Raw genomic sequence first — 14,666 nt, forward strand, 5'->3', positions numbered from 1 at the left:
ACACACACACACACACACACACACACGTTTAATTTACAATGTAAAAAGTCTCACACACAAAACACAAAAGCAAAAGACAGGGGTACAAACACAGGGCAAAGCACATCTGAGCAATTACACTTGATCGACACATTACAGCACAAAAACACACAACAAAAGTGAAAATTAAGCAGATACATTTTAAGATATTCCTATATGTGTCCTTTCATGTCATAATATATTTGATAAAAATTAAACTAACCATTTTAAAAGATATTATCTCTTAGCATAATATCACACTTAGGGCTGCATTTTCAAAAGTTTTTCATTACACCTTTTAAAACTAAATTTTTCCATATTTTGGTGAGATAAATAAATAAATACCACTATTACTATTGGCAATTGATTTGGGGGGTTGTTCTGTGGTATTAGTTGTTTTTTCTTCCACTAAAACATCATATGATATTTGACAAAATAACAAAAATTATTACTAGAATATTTATCAAATAAAACAAAAAATACAAGAATACTAATTTTAGATAATTGACAGATATAATATTATTAATATTAATTCCAGCAATAGTTATGAGCAATAATTCCTGTAGGGGAGCTTGGCTGTATCAACACCAGGGTTGTGTTTTTTATTTGTCTCTCTGTTAATACATTTAAAAGTGAATATAGTATATACAAAAGAACTTTTGAAATTAGAGTGAAGCCAATTTGATTAAAAACACATTAAAAGTAGAAACCAAAACCACAGAAACTACACAGCGAATGTAAAATCACTGCCCACATAAGGTATATAGCACATTAGTGCACATCATGGACAGATTGCATCCCCTTTCCACATCCCTAGGGTTTGTGCTTGGTGCTCTGGGACAGAGACACTGTCTTCCGCTGGGATGCGCTCAGCTGAGCCATTTTTCCTGTTTTCCCTTTCTTATAAACTCGTTTAATGCTGTAGGCTGGAGTATTTGGGGTCACACACCAACCTCCAGCTCCAAGAGATAAATACATCCAGCCAGTTGTTGTTATCGGAGTTGCACTCATTGAGTTTATTCTAACTGCTGCTCTCTTAATGAAACATTTCGGACCTGATCTGAGGTCAGTTTGGGACCTATTAGAACCTCAACCATGATAAGCCCAATAAATATCATCCCTTTGCTCATAATTCAATCTGCACCGTAATAAACAATTTAAAATATAATAACAGCAGTTTCATGCACTAAGCAACAGTGGAAAAAAATGGGCTGTGGTATTCTTTTCACCCATTTTCTGAGCCGCCAAACAGAAAAACGAAAACTTAACAAGCACCACTAATTAAAGTTGTGGATTGAACGGATGTCTTGAGTGTATCCATCTGAAATTTAATAAACTGAAACCCTAACAAAAAAAAAAAAAAAAAAAACAGAGGCTTACTGTCAATACAAACTGTAAATCTGTACTTTCTGTCCTTCATCCAAATGCAAACAGACCTCCTGATAGCGCTTGATGCCGCCAGCACGCGGCTACAGACCCCAAGAGACCGTCACAGCTTATCACACCATATTCATCCACGACCGTAAATCACCACATCATATGTTCTCTTCTTCCATTCAGATCCAACAAATTTCCCTGGACATCTAAATCCTTGACAGGCTAAATGGGACACTGATTGGATTGGTCGGATGTCTAGATAAATACTTCAAGAGTCTTTGTAAAGCATGTCAGTGTGGGCTTGGTCTTGCACAGATGGGCTCGGGGAAAACTAACGCTAAAGCAAAACTCCACCAAGAGAATCTACAGCCATAAAACATACCGATAATCAAAACCACCCTATTTCTTAATTTTTAAGAGCTTAAGCGAATGAGGTAGAAATGGCATTCTGAGACCATTTTTGTCATAGATTATTCTGTGTTCGAGTTATTATTCGAGTTCTCGGTCGTCAGTAATCCAACGTGATGGATGTGGTGTCAAAAGTGGGATTTTCCGCTGCATTATGTCAGCAGGATTTAAAGGTGAATGTGTACTGACAATGCGAAGAATACACAGTGTGCATTAAAGCCTTCATTTTTTAACAACAACTGTATGCTTTTGCCATGTTTGTCAAGAAGAAAGAGGCTTAGCCATGGACAAAATAAACATTTGAGAGATGGACCAATCACAGACACCAGAATGTTTTTTTTTTTAAATGCATTGGTTTGTATTCTGAAGACATTTGTATTGGTATCCAAAACCATAATGGACAATATTGAGTAAACTCATTGAGTCCCATAATGCACCTCAACAGTGTACAACCAATGTGCGCTCAACAGTTGGCTGCTAGAAAATACCCATGCACAAATGAATTTCCACTCATTTTCTGAATTCAATCTCTTGTTTTCATTCACTTATTCAATGGACATATTAGTGAAGTAATGTAGGGAATAGTGAGTGAGAGTATACGGAAGCTAAACTTAAGGCTTAATTAGCAGTTTAGCAGTTTTCATCTAAGATGGTGGATAAAGAAATTTTGACTATAAATGTATAATTTATTCAATATTGACAAGCAATGAAATTGTTTGAGATTGTTCTTTACCCAGCATTGTACTGTGTATCCCTGTTGAAAAAAAGAGCATATGCTGGTTAGGTATGTTTTGACGCTGGGATGCTGGTTTAAGCTGGTCCTTTGCTGGTTTATGCTGGTCATGTGCTGGCAAAGGACCAGTATAAACCAGCAAAGGACCAGCTTAAATCAGCAAAGGACCAGCTTAAATCAGCAAAGGACCAGCATAAACCAGCAAAGGACCAGCTTAAACCAGCATCCCAGCGTCAAAACATACCTAACCAGCATATGCTGTTTTTTTTCAACAGGGATGCTTTTTGAGGTATCATGGTATTAGCTTAGCAACATGCTAACAACAAACTCCACTGGAATCTCCATGTAAGAAACAATACTATATTCTCAGTAGTATCTCAGAGTACCATATAAAAACTATAGTACATGAATATCCCTTATGAAAATTAACCATGGTTTATTGTAGTAAAAGTGTAGTAGCCATGTTTTTTGGTGTATTGATTACCATTTGTATAATCACTGTTTTACTACAAATACCATGGTTAAACTATGGTTAGTGTAGCAAAGTGTACCAAGTTTAACTATAGTAACCATGTTTTTTTGGTTTTATTCGTAGTAAAACCATGGTTAATTTGCATATGGGATGCTAATCATCAGTACCAAGGTACAGTAGCAGTCCCATATTTAAGAATCTGTCCTTTTGAATTTAATGTATCTGGCTCTGTGCATAATTTTTATCCTCTGCATTCAATTAAACCCCACCACAGTAATTTCTGCAGATGGAGGGATGGGTTAAAGGAATGAGGGAGGGCACAGGTTAGTGCTTTAATTAATCTCTGCTTCATCTTTTACTCTCTCCGCACCACTGGAGAAGTGACTTAAAGGGCCAAAGCTCACAGACGGTTCCGACAGCTAAGCGTTATCTCTCAGCAACTCGCTCACACATACTGGATGGAGTTTAAGATTTTGTATCAACACACTATTAATAAAATGTAGACTTGTGTGTGTGGTTATTGTCGGAGGCTTGCAGAGGCTTACTGCATATTTCATCACAGTATAATAAAGTGCGGGTCTACATGATCTGTCAGGGTCCCTGTTCACAAATTAACCAACCTCATCTTGCTCCTTCTGATGCCATTTTTCGTTTCTTCCTCTTGCAAACCAATTGGGATGGGATGAGTAGGCAGAAAAGACTTTGTATTTTGAATCAGTTTGAACTGTCTGATTCATTCAAATGAATAAGGGGCCATTCACACAGAATGCGTTTTTCCATTCCGATGCACTACTTTTCCATTGTTTTTCTATGTAAACATGCACTAGATGGACCGTATGACCATTGCACTCGCGTCTTGCCTCTTTTGCAGCGCAATGACTCCTTCTGTGTGAATGGCCCCTAAAACTTCCCAATTCCCAATTAGCAGCCAATTCAACAGAAAGAAGTAAATGCAATCCAATTTATATGCTAAACTCTTGATGTTAAATCCGCAGTAACTCACCGTGCTCCAGATATGACGGCGTTCCCTCCGACGGGTCCAGTCGCCGAGCTCTTCTGCCATGTTTCGAGTTGTTGTGCACGAACATATTGTCTGAAACAGCCAGAACATGTCCATCTACGCTTACTGTCGTCGACACAACCACCTGTAAAGAAAGGTTATGGGCATAAATGACAGAAAAAGAGTTTTATTTTGTCACTTTGAAGTAACGTGTGTCATTTTTGTGCCATTAGCGGCAACAACTGGAACTGAAGCCTCACCTCACCTCACCAGCGGCGCTGCGATTAAAGCACTCACAGTCTCTAATCATTTCCATGCTGTACACTAATTAACACCGCATACAAAACACACTTCTCTGCCTATCCCACAATGCCCCGCTCTCTCCGATTGATTGCTGATAGAGGTTGTCTCGGATTAATTAAATTAAAAAGCGGGCAGTACTTGTGCGCCCTGAGACAATGCGAAGAACGTAATAAGTGTTAGAGGTTGCCATTATGAGTGGCACAAATGGGCCCTCTAAAGCTGCAGAGGCCCCCTGGTACCCCACATAGAGCCTCTTATTTCAATTGCTGTTGAGCTTTGAGAGGAAATTCTGCCTCTTCAAAGAAGAAAGGACTTGGTGAAGAGAGGTAAGTCTCTAAGGGACGTGGCTAAGCATACACTTACACTCTCATTTTATTTTCTCTCCCTATCTATCTCCATCGTTCACTATCTCTTTTTTTTACTGCTCACAGTCTTTGATGCTTAGAGGTGGGATTCCCCTTAATATCTCAATTGTTGCTCCTAGACAGCAATGAAATGGACATTAAAGAGACACTTCACCCAAAAATGAAAATTACCCTATGATTTACTCACCCTCAAGCCATCCTTGGTGTATATGACTTTCTTCTTTCAGACAAATACAGTCAGAGTAAAAAATATCCAAAAATATCCTTTCTCTTCCAAGCTTTATAATAGCAGTGAATGGGTGATGAGATTTTGAAGCCCAAAAAAGTGCATCCATCCATCATAAAAAGTACTCCACATGGCTCCGGGGGGTTAATAAAGGCCTTCTGAAGCAAATCGATGCATTTGTGTGAGAAAAATTTCCATATTAAAAACTTTATAATAAGTAATCTCCAGCTTCCTCTAATTGTAATACGCACGTTCACAAGAGAGTGGCGCTCCAGTGTATGACGTAGGCGTAGTGTTATGGTTTATAAAGTTTTAAATCTATATATTTTTTATAACATAAAGCATTGATTCACTTCAGAAGGCCTTTATTTACCCCCCGGAGCTGTGTGGAGCACTTTTTATGATGGATGGATGCACTTTTTTGGGCTTCAAATATCCACCCCCTATTCCCTGCAATTATAAAGTTTGAAAGAGCCAGGATATTTTTTTTAGTATACCTCTGATTGTATTTGTCTGGAAGAAGAAAGTCATATACACCTAGGATGGCTTAAGGGTGAGTAAACCATAGAGTAATTTTCATAACTGGGTGAACTATCCCTTTAAATCTCCTGCTTCTCAGATTTTTCTCCTGAGAAGAGTATTTTGGTCATCACATGTTTCTCCTCTAAAGTTTAAAAAGAGACCTGAACTAAAATAAAAGCTCAGAGATCTTAATACGAGCTCAAATATTTCTCACTTCCAAGATCACATCTGACCAATTAATTTGAGCTAAGCAAAGTACATCACATTTACATCTCTGTTCTCTTGCTGAGAACATCTTATCTCAACATGTGTCTTATTTGTTGTTCTCCTATAAGGAATTTTAGAAGAAACATCTGAGACTGCAAGCGGCCACCGCACTACGACATCACATTGTGTATGTGTGTGATGGAAAGTCTCTCTCCTGCATTCTTGCATGCTCGCTGAGTAAAATATGACTGCTAATTACACAATCACTGTGAGCTCACTCGTAGAGTGCCGCAGATGATTCTTTTATAGACAGCTGCTGAGATAATATCTTACTTCAACACTGAATACTGATTCAAAACGGGCTGATATTTTGGAGCCAACTAAATAAAACCTATAGGTAGTTTTGAGTCCACTTCAAACATTCTGTTAACTAAAGTCACTTTGCAGCTACATGTCGACTTATTCTACTAACAGAACATCAGCAGAAAAGAAAATAAGACCAGACCTACAGGCTGTAGGCACCACCACAATGACAACTTTTGTACCTTTCTTTCTAAAAGATTTTAATACGAAAGTTAACAAAGTCAAGTTATGTTGTTTTTAAAGATCCATTTCTGATGATTGTTAGAACAGTGTGAGGACCAAATTAACAAGTAGTGGCAAGAGACAGTGAAAGAGTGTGTGTGTGTGTGTGTGTTTGTGTGTAAGAGTGCTTGTGAAAGCAGCTAGGGCCACATACCAATGAATGACTGGAGGTCAAGGTCTTGTGTTTCTTGCAAAGCAGTGAAAGGTTATTTACTCAATGTCTCACACTCAAACACACGCGCACTGCGTGAGTGACACTGTTGTGCAATTATGCAGAGTGTGTTTACAGGCTCGGAGCCAGATTTGTAATACCATCAAATGCTGAAGAGAGTAAAACTAATGAGAGCACAATTATTCCAAATATTCTACACTGGTATACAAAAACATCCAGAACCAGACCAGATCAGCAAAAGTAGACTAAGAGAGTTGGAAACACTGAGTTAGAAGGATGGATGCTTGGAAAGTGAGCAGACGTAATGAACTAATGAATGAAAAGGTTAAAAGCGAAATGGTTTACCTGAAAGCGCCGCATGTCGCGTGGATTTCCTGCATTCTTCAGGCAGTTCTGATTGCATTTCAGGAAAAACTTGAGAAAAAATCTGCAAAAGGAGAAAAATTATTAGTTAGCGGTGGACTGAAGGAATCCATTGAATGTTCTGAAAAGCTAAGACAGAATAGATAAACATTTAAACACTGTAAATAGGCCTGTTGACCAGTTCACCAAACCTCTGACAGTGAAATTAGACGTCCAATTAGGACCAAAAATGGTGATTCTGACGCCACAGGAGAGCCTTTGTAAGTTCCACAAAGATCTTTTGATTCCAGTTCTTAAGAAAACATCAATACTGGTACCTTAAAGATCCCTGTAAATAGTTTGATGAGCGCAATTTTCTTATAACATACTTCTTGTTAAAACAGCAACTAGGGGTGGGACATACAATAGTCTTTGCCTTTTTTATAGCGAATAGCACACTTGAAGTGCATTTTATGAACCTTTAGAAGTACAGTGCCATATCAATGACATTAAAGTTTATAGACACACAGTAAAAGCATGTTTTTAAATTCTCAATTGAAATATATTGTTTTTGAGGGATATAAGTATTTAGCCATAATATTATATTAATGAATTTCTTAGGGGAAAAAACACTTAAGAAAACCTCATCAATAATCATATGTTGCAACAGCTAAATAACAAAAACAAAACCAGCAAACAAACAAATAGAAAATTCTATCTAAATATAATATATTCTAAATATATCTTACACAAGCCACTTGAAGACCCTCAAGATTGTGTGTCAAGGTCAAAAAGTCTTGCAAAATATTAGATAATTTAAGCTATATATATATATATATATACACATACATAAATAAATTAGTATATAGATTAGTAACTCACCATTAAATAAAACTCTTTACCATGAGACATATATTTACTTTTTTCCCAATAATATTAATACTTTTGTCCAGATAACGAAATGTCTGAATAACCCTATACTACACAAAAGGTTCTTGATTTATAAAAGGTTACTGAACTGAAGAACCACCATAAAACATTTTTAAAGAGACTTTTACACATCCTTAAAGTTCAGTAACACAAACACATGCACAGACAAACACACACAGCAACAGGCAGTGTGCTGAAATGTGGAGCGTCCATCTGTCGCACTGGGAAATGCTGCTAAGACAGCTCAAAGACACACACACACACACAGAGTCCCATCCAAACCGAAAAAACCTGCCTGTCTCTCTCGTAATCATGGTAAGCAGAAAGCAGGCACATTCATGGGCACTAGCACAAACCCTTCACTCACAGACTGGCATTAGAGCTGTAACAGCACAATACCAGCTGCTCTGACTGGCATACAAACAGTGTGTGTGTCTAACTGGATAATGCCATGGCACATACCCGTCTGTCAGGACCTTTTTTCTCATGTATTTCTCTCTTGCCTCTTTGTTTGCATTTCTGTCTGTCTCTTTTGTCAATATGACACTGAATGTGCTATTCTTTCTATAACTCTGTTTCAAACACACCCACGATTGCTCTGTTCCAAAAGCATCATTGCGACACAAAGGCTGTTCCAAAAGGTTGGTAACGTAATTATGCTGCCTAGTAAGACACCTCATTTTAGCCAAATTTGAAGGCAGCGTCATATGTATCCTTTACAAAGAAAGCAATCCAAGAATGCACTGTTAAAACGATACTCATAATTCATTCAAAACTGTCAAGAACGTGCAATTTGTGAATTAATTAAAAGTGAAGTTAGAAAATCTGTTTGCAGATGCCACTTAGATTTAATATAATGGTACTCTGGCATAAAGTGTGACTTAAGTGTCCAAATACACTGTAGATGTGCATTTGTGTGTGTATATCCATTTTGATATTTGACTCAGGTTAATATCAGGAGGCTGCTTAATACTTTTGACCTAATGTGGCTCGACAAGCCCAGTTATATGGCAAAGAGCACTCAGCTGTGTGTGTATCATCTCATGAACACACACTCACAGTCATCCTACAGTTCCATAATTGAAAGGACCTTGCTGTCGTCTTCAGTGAAGGGCACTCCAATGAAGGCCAATTACTAGAGGGGTTGAGTGTGGAGCCGTACCTACTTACACGAGCTAACAGTGAGACACCTGTGACCTCTCTAGAACAGATCACAATACACCACCGCTGATGAATTCAGGAGGAAAAACAGGAGGATACACCGAATAAAACAAACCTCCTTAGAGTAAAATAATGGATGGGAATGAAGCAGTTCTTCTGTTTCTGTTTTAATTCAGGGTCTTAATTTCTGCACATTCTGTTGCCTGGATCGATTAATTCATTTTGTGTAATTAATTTATACAATGACTTGTATAGCCTCTTCTATGCTTAGTATGTTTTTAAATAATTTTTCTTTGACATATCAAATAATTGGTTATGACAAGCCAAGGCTAGTTCAGGTTGTAGGTCACATCTGGAGCATGAACAACACGATGAATAAACACTCTCACACAAAAGTAAAAATGAAAAGTGTGACAAAGTGTGGCAAAGAATCTACTAGCCATGAGTTTCTTAACTTAAAACCAATTTCAATCCTATTTGTATTTTGTCTGCTGTAGAAAATTAAGATTATTCTATTCTATTCTATTCTATGTGAACATGGACCACAAAACCAGTCATAAGTAGAATGGATTTATTTGTAGCAATAGCCACAAATACATTGTATGGGTCAGAATTAATTTTTCTTTTATGCCAAAAATCATTAGGATATTAAGTAAAGATCATGTTCCATGAAGATATTTTGTAAATTTCCTACCGTAAATATATGTAAAACTTAATTTTTGATTAGGAATATGCATGGCTAAGGACTTCATTTGGACAAATTTAAAGGCGATTTTCTCAATATTTTTTTATTTTTGTGCACCCTCAGATTCCAGATTTTCAAATAGTTGTATCTCGGCCAAATATTGTCCAAACAAACCATACATCAACGGAAAGCTCATTTATTCAGCTTTCAGATGATGTATAAATCTCAATTTCCAAAAATTGACCCTCATGACATTGTGGTCCAGGGTCACATATTATCAATCCAGTCATTTAATTGTGATTAGTAGATCAATAAATACAAACATCTATTTTAAACTAAATTCAAATGTCACTTTTTAAATAGTGCAATGTTAATAAAAGCATGAATAAAAAGGCAAACTAATAGCCATGAATTCCTTTACTCAAAACCAACATCAATCTAATCCATATTTTTTTCTTTAGTAAATGAATATTATATTATATTATATTAGTATACGCTCTTCTCAGTCATTTCACAATTATTTAATTGACTGCAGCTGTCATGATCGATTGATCAATAAATATAAACGTTTTAATCACAATTCAAAATTCTCTTTGTAAAAATAACAGTGCAATGTTGGTAGTATTGTGTGTCTATAATGAGTATAATTTAATAGAGAAGGAGACTATGTTGAAATGAATCACAATGGCATAATTTAAACACTCACGGCGCAGAGTTATTTCAGGGCGTTTAGTTCCTGGCTAAACTGGATTGCGAGTGGTTGACGATGAAGAAGCAGGTTTTTGCATTTCCTGAAATTCAGTAGGGCTGATATCATGATGAGGGAAGCTTTTGCATGAGGTAATCTAATTTGGTTACTAAATGCAAAACAGCGGCCATAGCTGCCTGTGCCATATTCCTGTATGGTGCGAGCCACACCAAGAGTAAATGAGCCCATGTGAACAGCACAGCAGCATAAATTATTCACGGGCTGAGATGGCAATTATGGCTCTGAGCACAACCAACATTAATATTTTATGAGGGCTAACGCACACTTCCAAGTGAATCAGAAAGAGAGAGAGAGAGAGAGAGAGAGAGAGAGAGAGAGAGAGAGAGAGAGAGATTGGGAGAGGGGGGTCTTCCCTATCCACTTTCTTTGTGTTTTTTGGGTCTCTCTCGCCTTGAACTCACTCACTTGGGCTCTTCCTCTCTCAGCCTCACCAACTAATCTATTCTGCATGATTTAAATTATATCATTCACTATTGCCCAAGTCCCTATAAAGTGTTATTACACACTTATAACATAGTAATAAAGCAGTTATACCATGCATTCACTGCAAATATTGTACATTTCTGAGCATTTACACAGTTTTGTTTTATAGCACCGGCATGTGTACATAAAATTACATGCTAATAGAATTTAAACATGAAAAATACGCTTAAATTTGACCAGATCAATCAATTTGTTGAATACTGTAGAATTGGCTCCTGATGTAGTGGTGAGAATTCAATGCTGACAGCAGCAGTCACATGATACCACTATTGCAACAGTGTCAATACCATCATGCCAAGAGAAATACTAGGCATATTCTTGTGTGAGTTTACATATGTGTGCAATTAAAAAAAGAGGTGATTATGTTTTATTTGGCATGTTATGTTAGTTAAAGGGAATGCAGAATAGTGCACCCATATGATCCCAACTTGTTCTCTTACACACACTCTCTAGACTCTAAAACTAAGCCAAAACTGTAAATGATGCCACTATCAGTTATTAAATAATATCAGAGTTACTAAGTAGTCTGTAATCTAATGAGTGAAATATCACATATATCACACATCATGCGCTAAAAGTAATCAATAAATATTCTCACTGTTAATGTTAAGGCTTAGTTCACCCAAAGCTGAAAACTGTCTTCATTTACTCTAAACCCCTATGACATATAGTTTGCAAAACTCGTTCTCTCTCATAAGATATGTTGGGCCAAGTCTGATGTCATTGTCATGAAATATCATTGATTCTGCATTATCAGTGTGTCAAACCTGGTGGGACGCATTTTGACCAACCGTATTTTAATGTATGCAGATCATTTGAACTTTTTTGGTGCTTTTTAAACGTTTTCGGTATTTGACAGCTCCTTGCTACTTGGAAAAGAGCAGCGTGAACATTTCTCATAACATTTCCTCGTGTGCTCCAAGGCAGAAAGTAAGTCACATGGGTATCGAATGACATGAGGCTGATTTCATTTTGCAATTAACTATTCCTTTTAATGCCAGTTCCATGACTCAAAAAGGGTGTGACACGATTACTAGATGTGATGTCATTCAAACGGTCATGTCATGCCATGATTAAATCACCGCTTTGGATTGACTCGCTCGTAACTCTTACTATTAGGTTTTTAGATGAAATTTCTCTCCCTCTCAGTTTAAAAATATGCATAAATGCAACACAAGCCACAAAAAACTACACAGAAAGAGAAAATCATGCGGGAGCATCATTTTACACAAGTAATCCTTAATATGCAGGACTGTTAATTGCTCACCCCAGTGTGGGAACAGAGAGCTGTCAATCAAACCGAGAGGTCCCTGGAGATATGGAAATCAAGTTGATGACTGGTTCACCTGGATCATATTCTTGCTTATATTCGGTGTTGTAGGCACAGTTATTCTATAACAAGACACCTTGTTGGACTGCTGAGTTCAACTACCTTTTTTGTGGTGCTAATATAACTACTTGAACTAGAAACACAAATAGATCATGAATTAGCATGTTGATGGTTTGTAATTTGTTGTTATTGTTGGGTTTCACATCCCTTTGAGGGATCCTGTCAAGCCTTCAGAATATTTCATCAATGCAAAACATGGAAACCGTATTTTCAATTACATTACTTCTTTAGTCAAATCAAAAGATTAAAACAATTTTCTAAATAATTCAAAAATTATAAATATGTTAAATATTTAAATGCGTAGTTAAAACACGTATTTAAAAATAAAATGTTTAATACAAATATTAAAAAAATACTATAAATAGTAATAATAAAGTACTTCATGAATTAAATGAAAATATTTTCCAAAATAATTAAAAATTATTAAAATATTTTTAAATGCATAAAAAATTATAATCAAAAATAAAAAATATTAAATACATAAAAATGCTTTAAATGACACAAAGACAATGTACTCAGTATCAGTACTATAGAGAGACTGGTAGCATCCACTTAAGTACTAGTACTTTTGACATCCTTATTAAAGGCAGCATCTTGCATTGACCCAACAGGAAATTGACTCTTTAGCCAAAAAACGGCCCCCAAAGTCCATACTTTCACCTGGCAAGAAAGATGACCTGAAAACCTCTTGTACAGAGTCCCCAACAAACCAACCCAATGACAGAAATAGAGAAAAATAGAGAGCAAAAACCGTCTGAGAAAGAAAGGAAAAGAGGGAGACAGGTCTCCTTTAGTGTCTATTGTAAAAGGCTGAAGGCAAACAACTCAATAATTCATGAGAGCAAGATTGATTTTGGGGGCTAGCTCAAGGGGTCGTGGGGGAGCTGGTGTGGTGGTCGAGCTGGGAAATCATTAGCCCAGCTAACACACACACACACACACACAGAGGCAGGGCTGATTAACGGTTAGCAGGGCTGGGAGGGTCCCGTACCTTGGGGGCTGGCAGATTTACTACTTTTGTTTTCTTGCACACAAACACTGGCTTTATACCTCTTCTTTGTCTGTTTGTCTTCTCTGGGGAAGTGAATTGAGTGGTGGGTTAGACCAGGGCGAGAGACGAGGGAAAACAGATTCAAGCGAACTGGAGTGAGAGAGTTTGTTTGGCTGATGGTTGTGTTGGTTTTTGTTTTTTCTTCATGTCTCGAGTTCAGTCTTTTATTTTGAATTCATTTAGACTCGTATTGTGAAAGTCTCTCTTTTTCTTTCTTTGCTTTCCTTTTCTTGTGTTATTCCATTAGGATTTTTGTATATTGAGCCCTCTTGTCTGGCTGACGTTTAAATAATCATATTTACGAGATTTACGAGTTTCCTTTCCTTCGTTGATGCATTTCCTATTGAAAGTTGGGGAGGAACATATTAAAAGGCCATTGAAAGCCTACTAGCAAAATTTAACGAACAGGTTTTTGTTTGTGTGAAATCCATAAGCCATGGTATTAGTGGGCGGGGCATTCTCATTCTAGCGACCATTTGATTGGACCAGAAAATTAGATACGTCCACTACATGCAACATGTGTCATCAATATTCTTGGTCTGTTTTCCCAAAAGATACTGTAATTATTATATATATATATTTTTTACACTAGCATATAATTCAATAGTAATATACAGTAGTAATACTAATATAATAGTAAGCATCAAAGCTAACAGACATGGACTAGAAGCCATAAAACTCAATTTTCGATTCAAAGGATCTTTAAACAATCTTGACAGAAGCTAATGTTGGAACAGTGAATTCCAGAACAGTGAATGGTTCATTTGTAGGCATTTAACTGTGCATGTGCAGAAAATGCTAATCATATTGTTAGTTTAGGAGGTGTTATAAGCAAAACTGCATTTCCCAGCATTCTCTGGGATAGCATGATACAGGTATGGTAAACTACAAAGATAAAGCATTACTTGCATATCTAATATAAATCCCTTGATCTTTGTTTTGGGGATAAATATTTTACACTAGCATATAATTCAATAGTAATATACAGTAGTAATACTAATATAATAGTAAGCATCAAAGCTAACAGACATGGACTAGAAGCCATAAAACTCCATTTCCGATTCAAAGGATCTTTAAACAATCCTGACAGAAGCTAATGTTGGAACAGTGAATTCCAGAACAGTGAATGGTTAATTTGTAGGCATTTAACTGTGCATGTGCAGAAAATGCTAATCATATTGTTAGTTTAGGAGGTGTTATAAGCAAAACTGCATTTCCCGGCATTCTCCGGGATAGCATGATACAGGTATGGTAAACTACAAAGATAAAGCATTACTTGCATATCTAATATAAATCCCTTGATCTTTGTTTTGGGGATAAATAACAAAAAGAGAAATCTAAATTTAAAATGGTCCATTTCTAAACATTTGTCATGTGTTGAAAGCTCCAGATAATTTCTGTGAATTTCTGTGATTTTTATTTCATGTCATGATTTGTATAGCTTTTTATAGCTTTATGGCTAAATTA

The 14,666-nt window shown here is 36.6% G+C and overlaps 1 protein-coding gene across 2 annotated transcripts in view; it reads right to left on the reverse strand.

The window, feature by feature from the left end:
* Positions 1–14,666, reverse strand: part of ebf1b (EBF transcription factor 1b) — a 153,321-nt gene that overhangs the window by 50,474 nt on the left and 88,181 nt on the right. For both annotated transcript variants that reach the window (XM_016267605.1, XM_016267606.1), the window contains exons 7-8: positions 6,734–6,815; positions 4,012–4,153 (exon numbers count right to left, since the gene is read on the reverse strand). In XM_016267605.1, coding sequence (XP_016123091.1) covers positions 4,012–4,153; positions 6,734–6,815 — 224 coding nt within the window. The remainder of the gene's footprint in view (positions 1–4,011; positions 4,154–6,733; positions 6,816–14,666) is intronic.

Source organism: Sinocyclocheilus grahami, unplaced genomic scaffold (assembly GCF_001515645.1).
Source record: "Sinocyclocheilus grahami isolate Dianchi unplaced genomic scaffold, SAMN03320097.WGS_v1.1 scaffold39.1, whole genome shotgun sequence".
In the NCBI taxonomy this organism is placed as follows: Eukaryota; Metazoa; Chordata; class Actinopteri; order Cypriniformes; family Cyprinidae; genus Sinocyclocheilus; species Sinocyclocheilus grahami.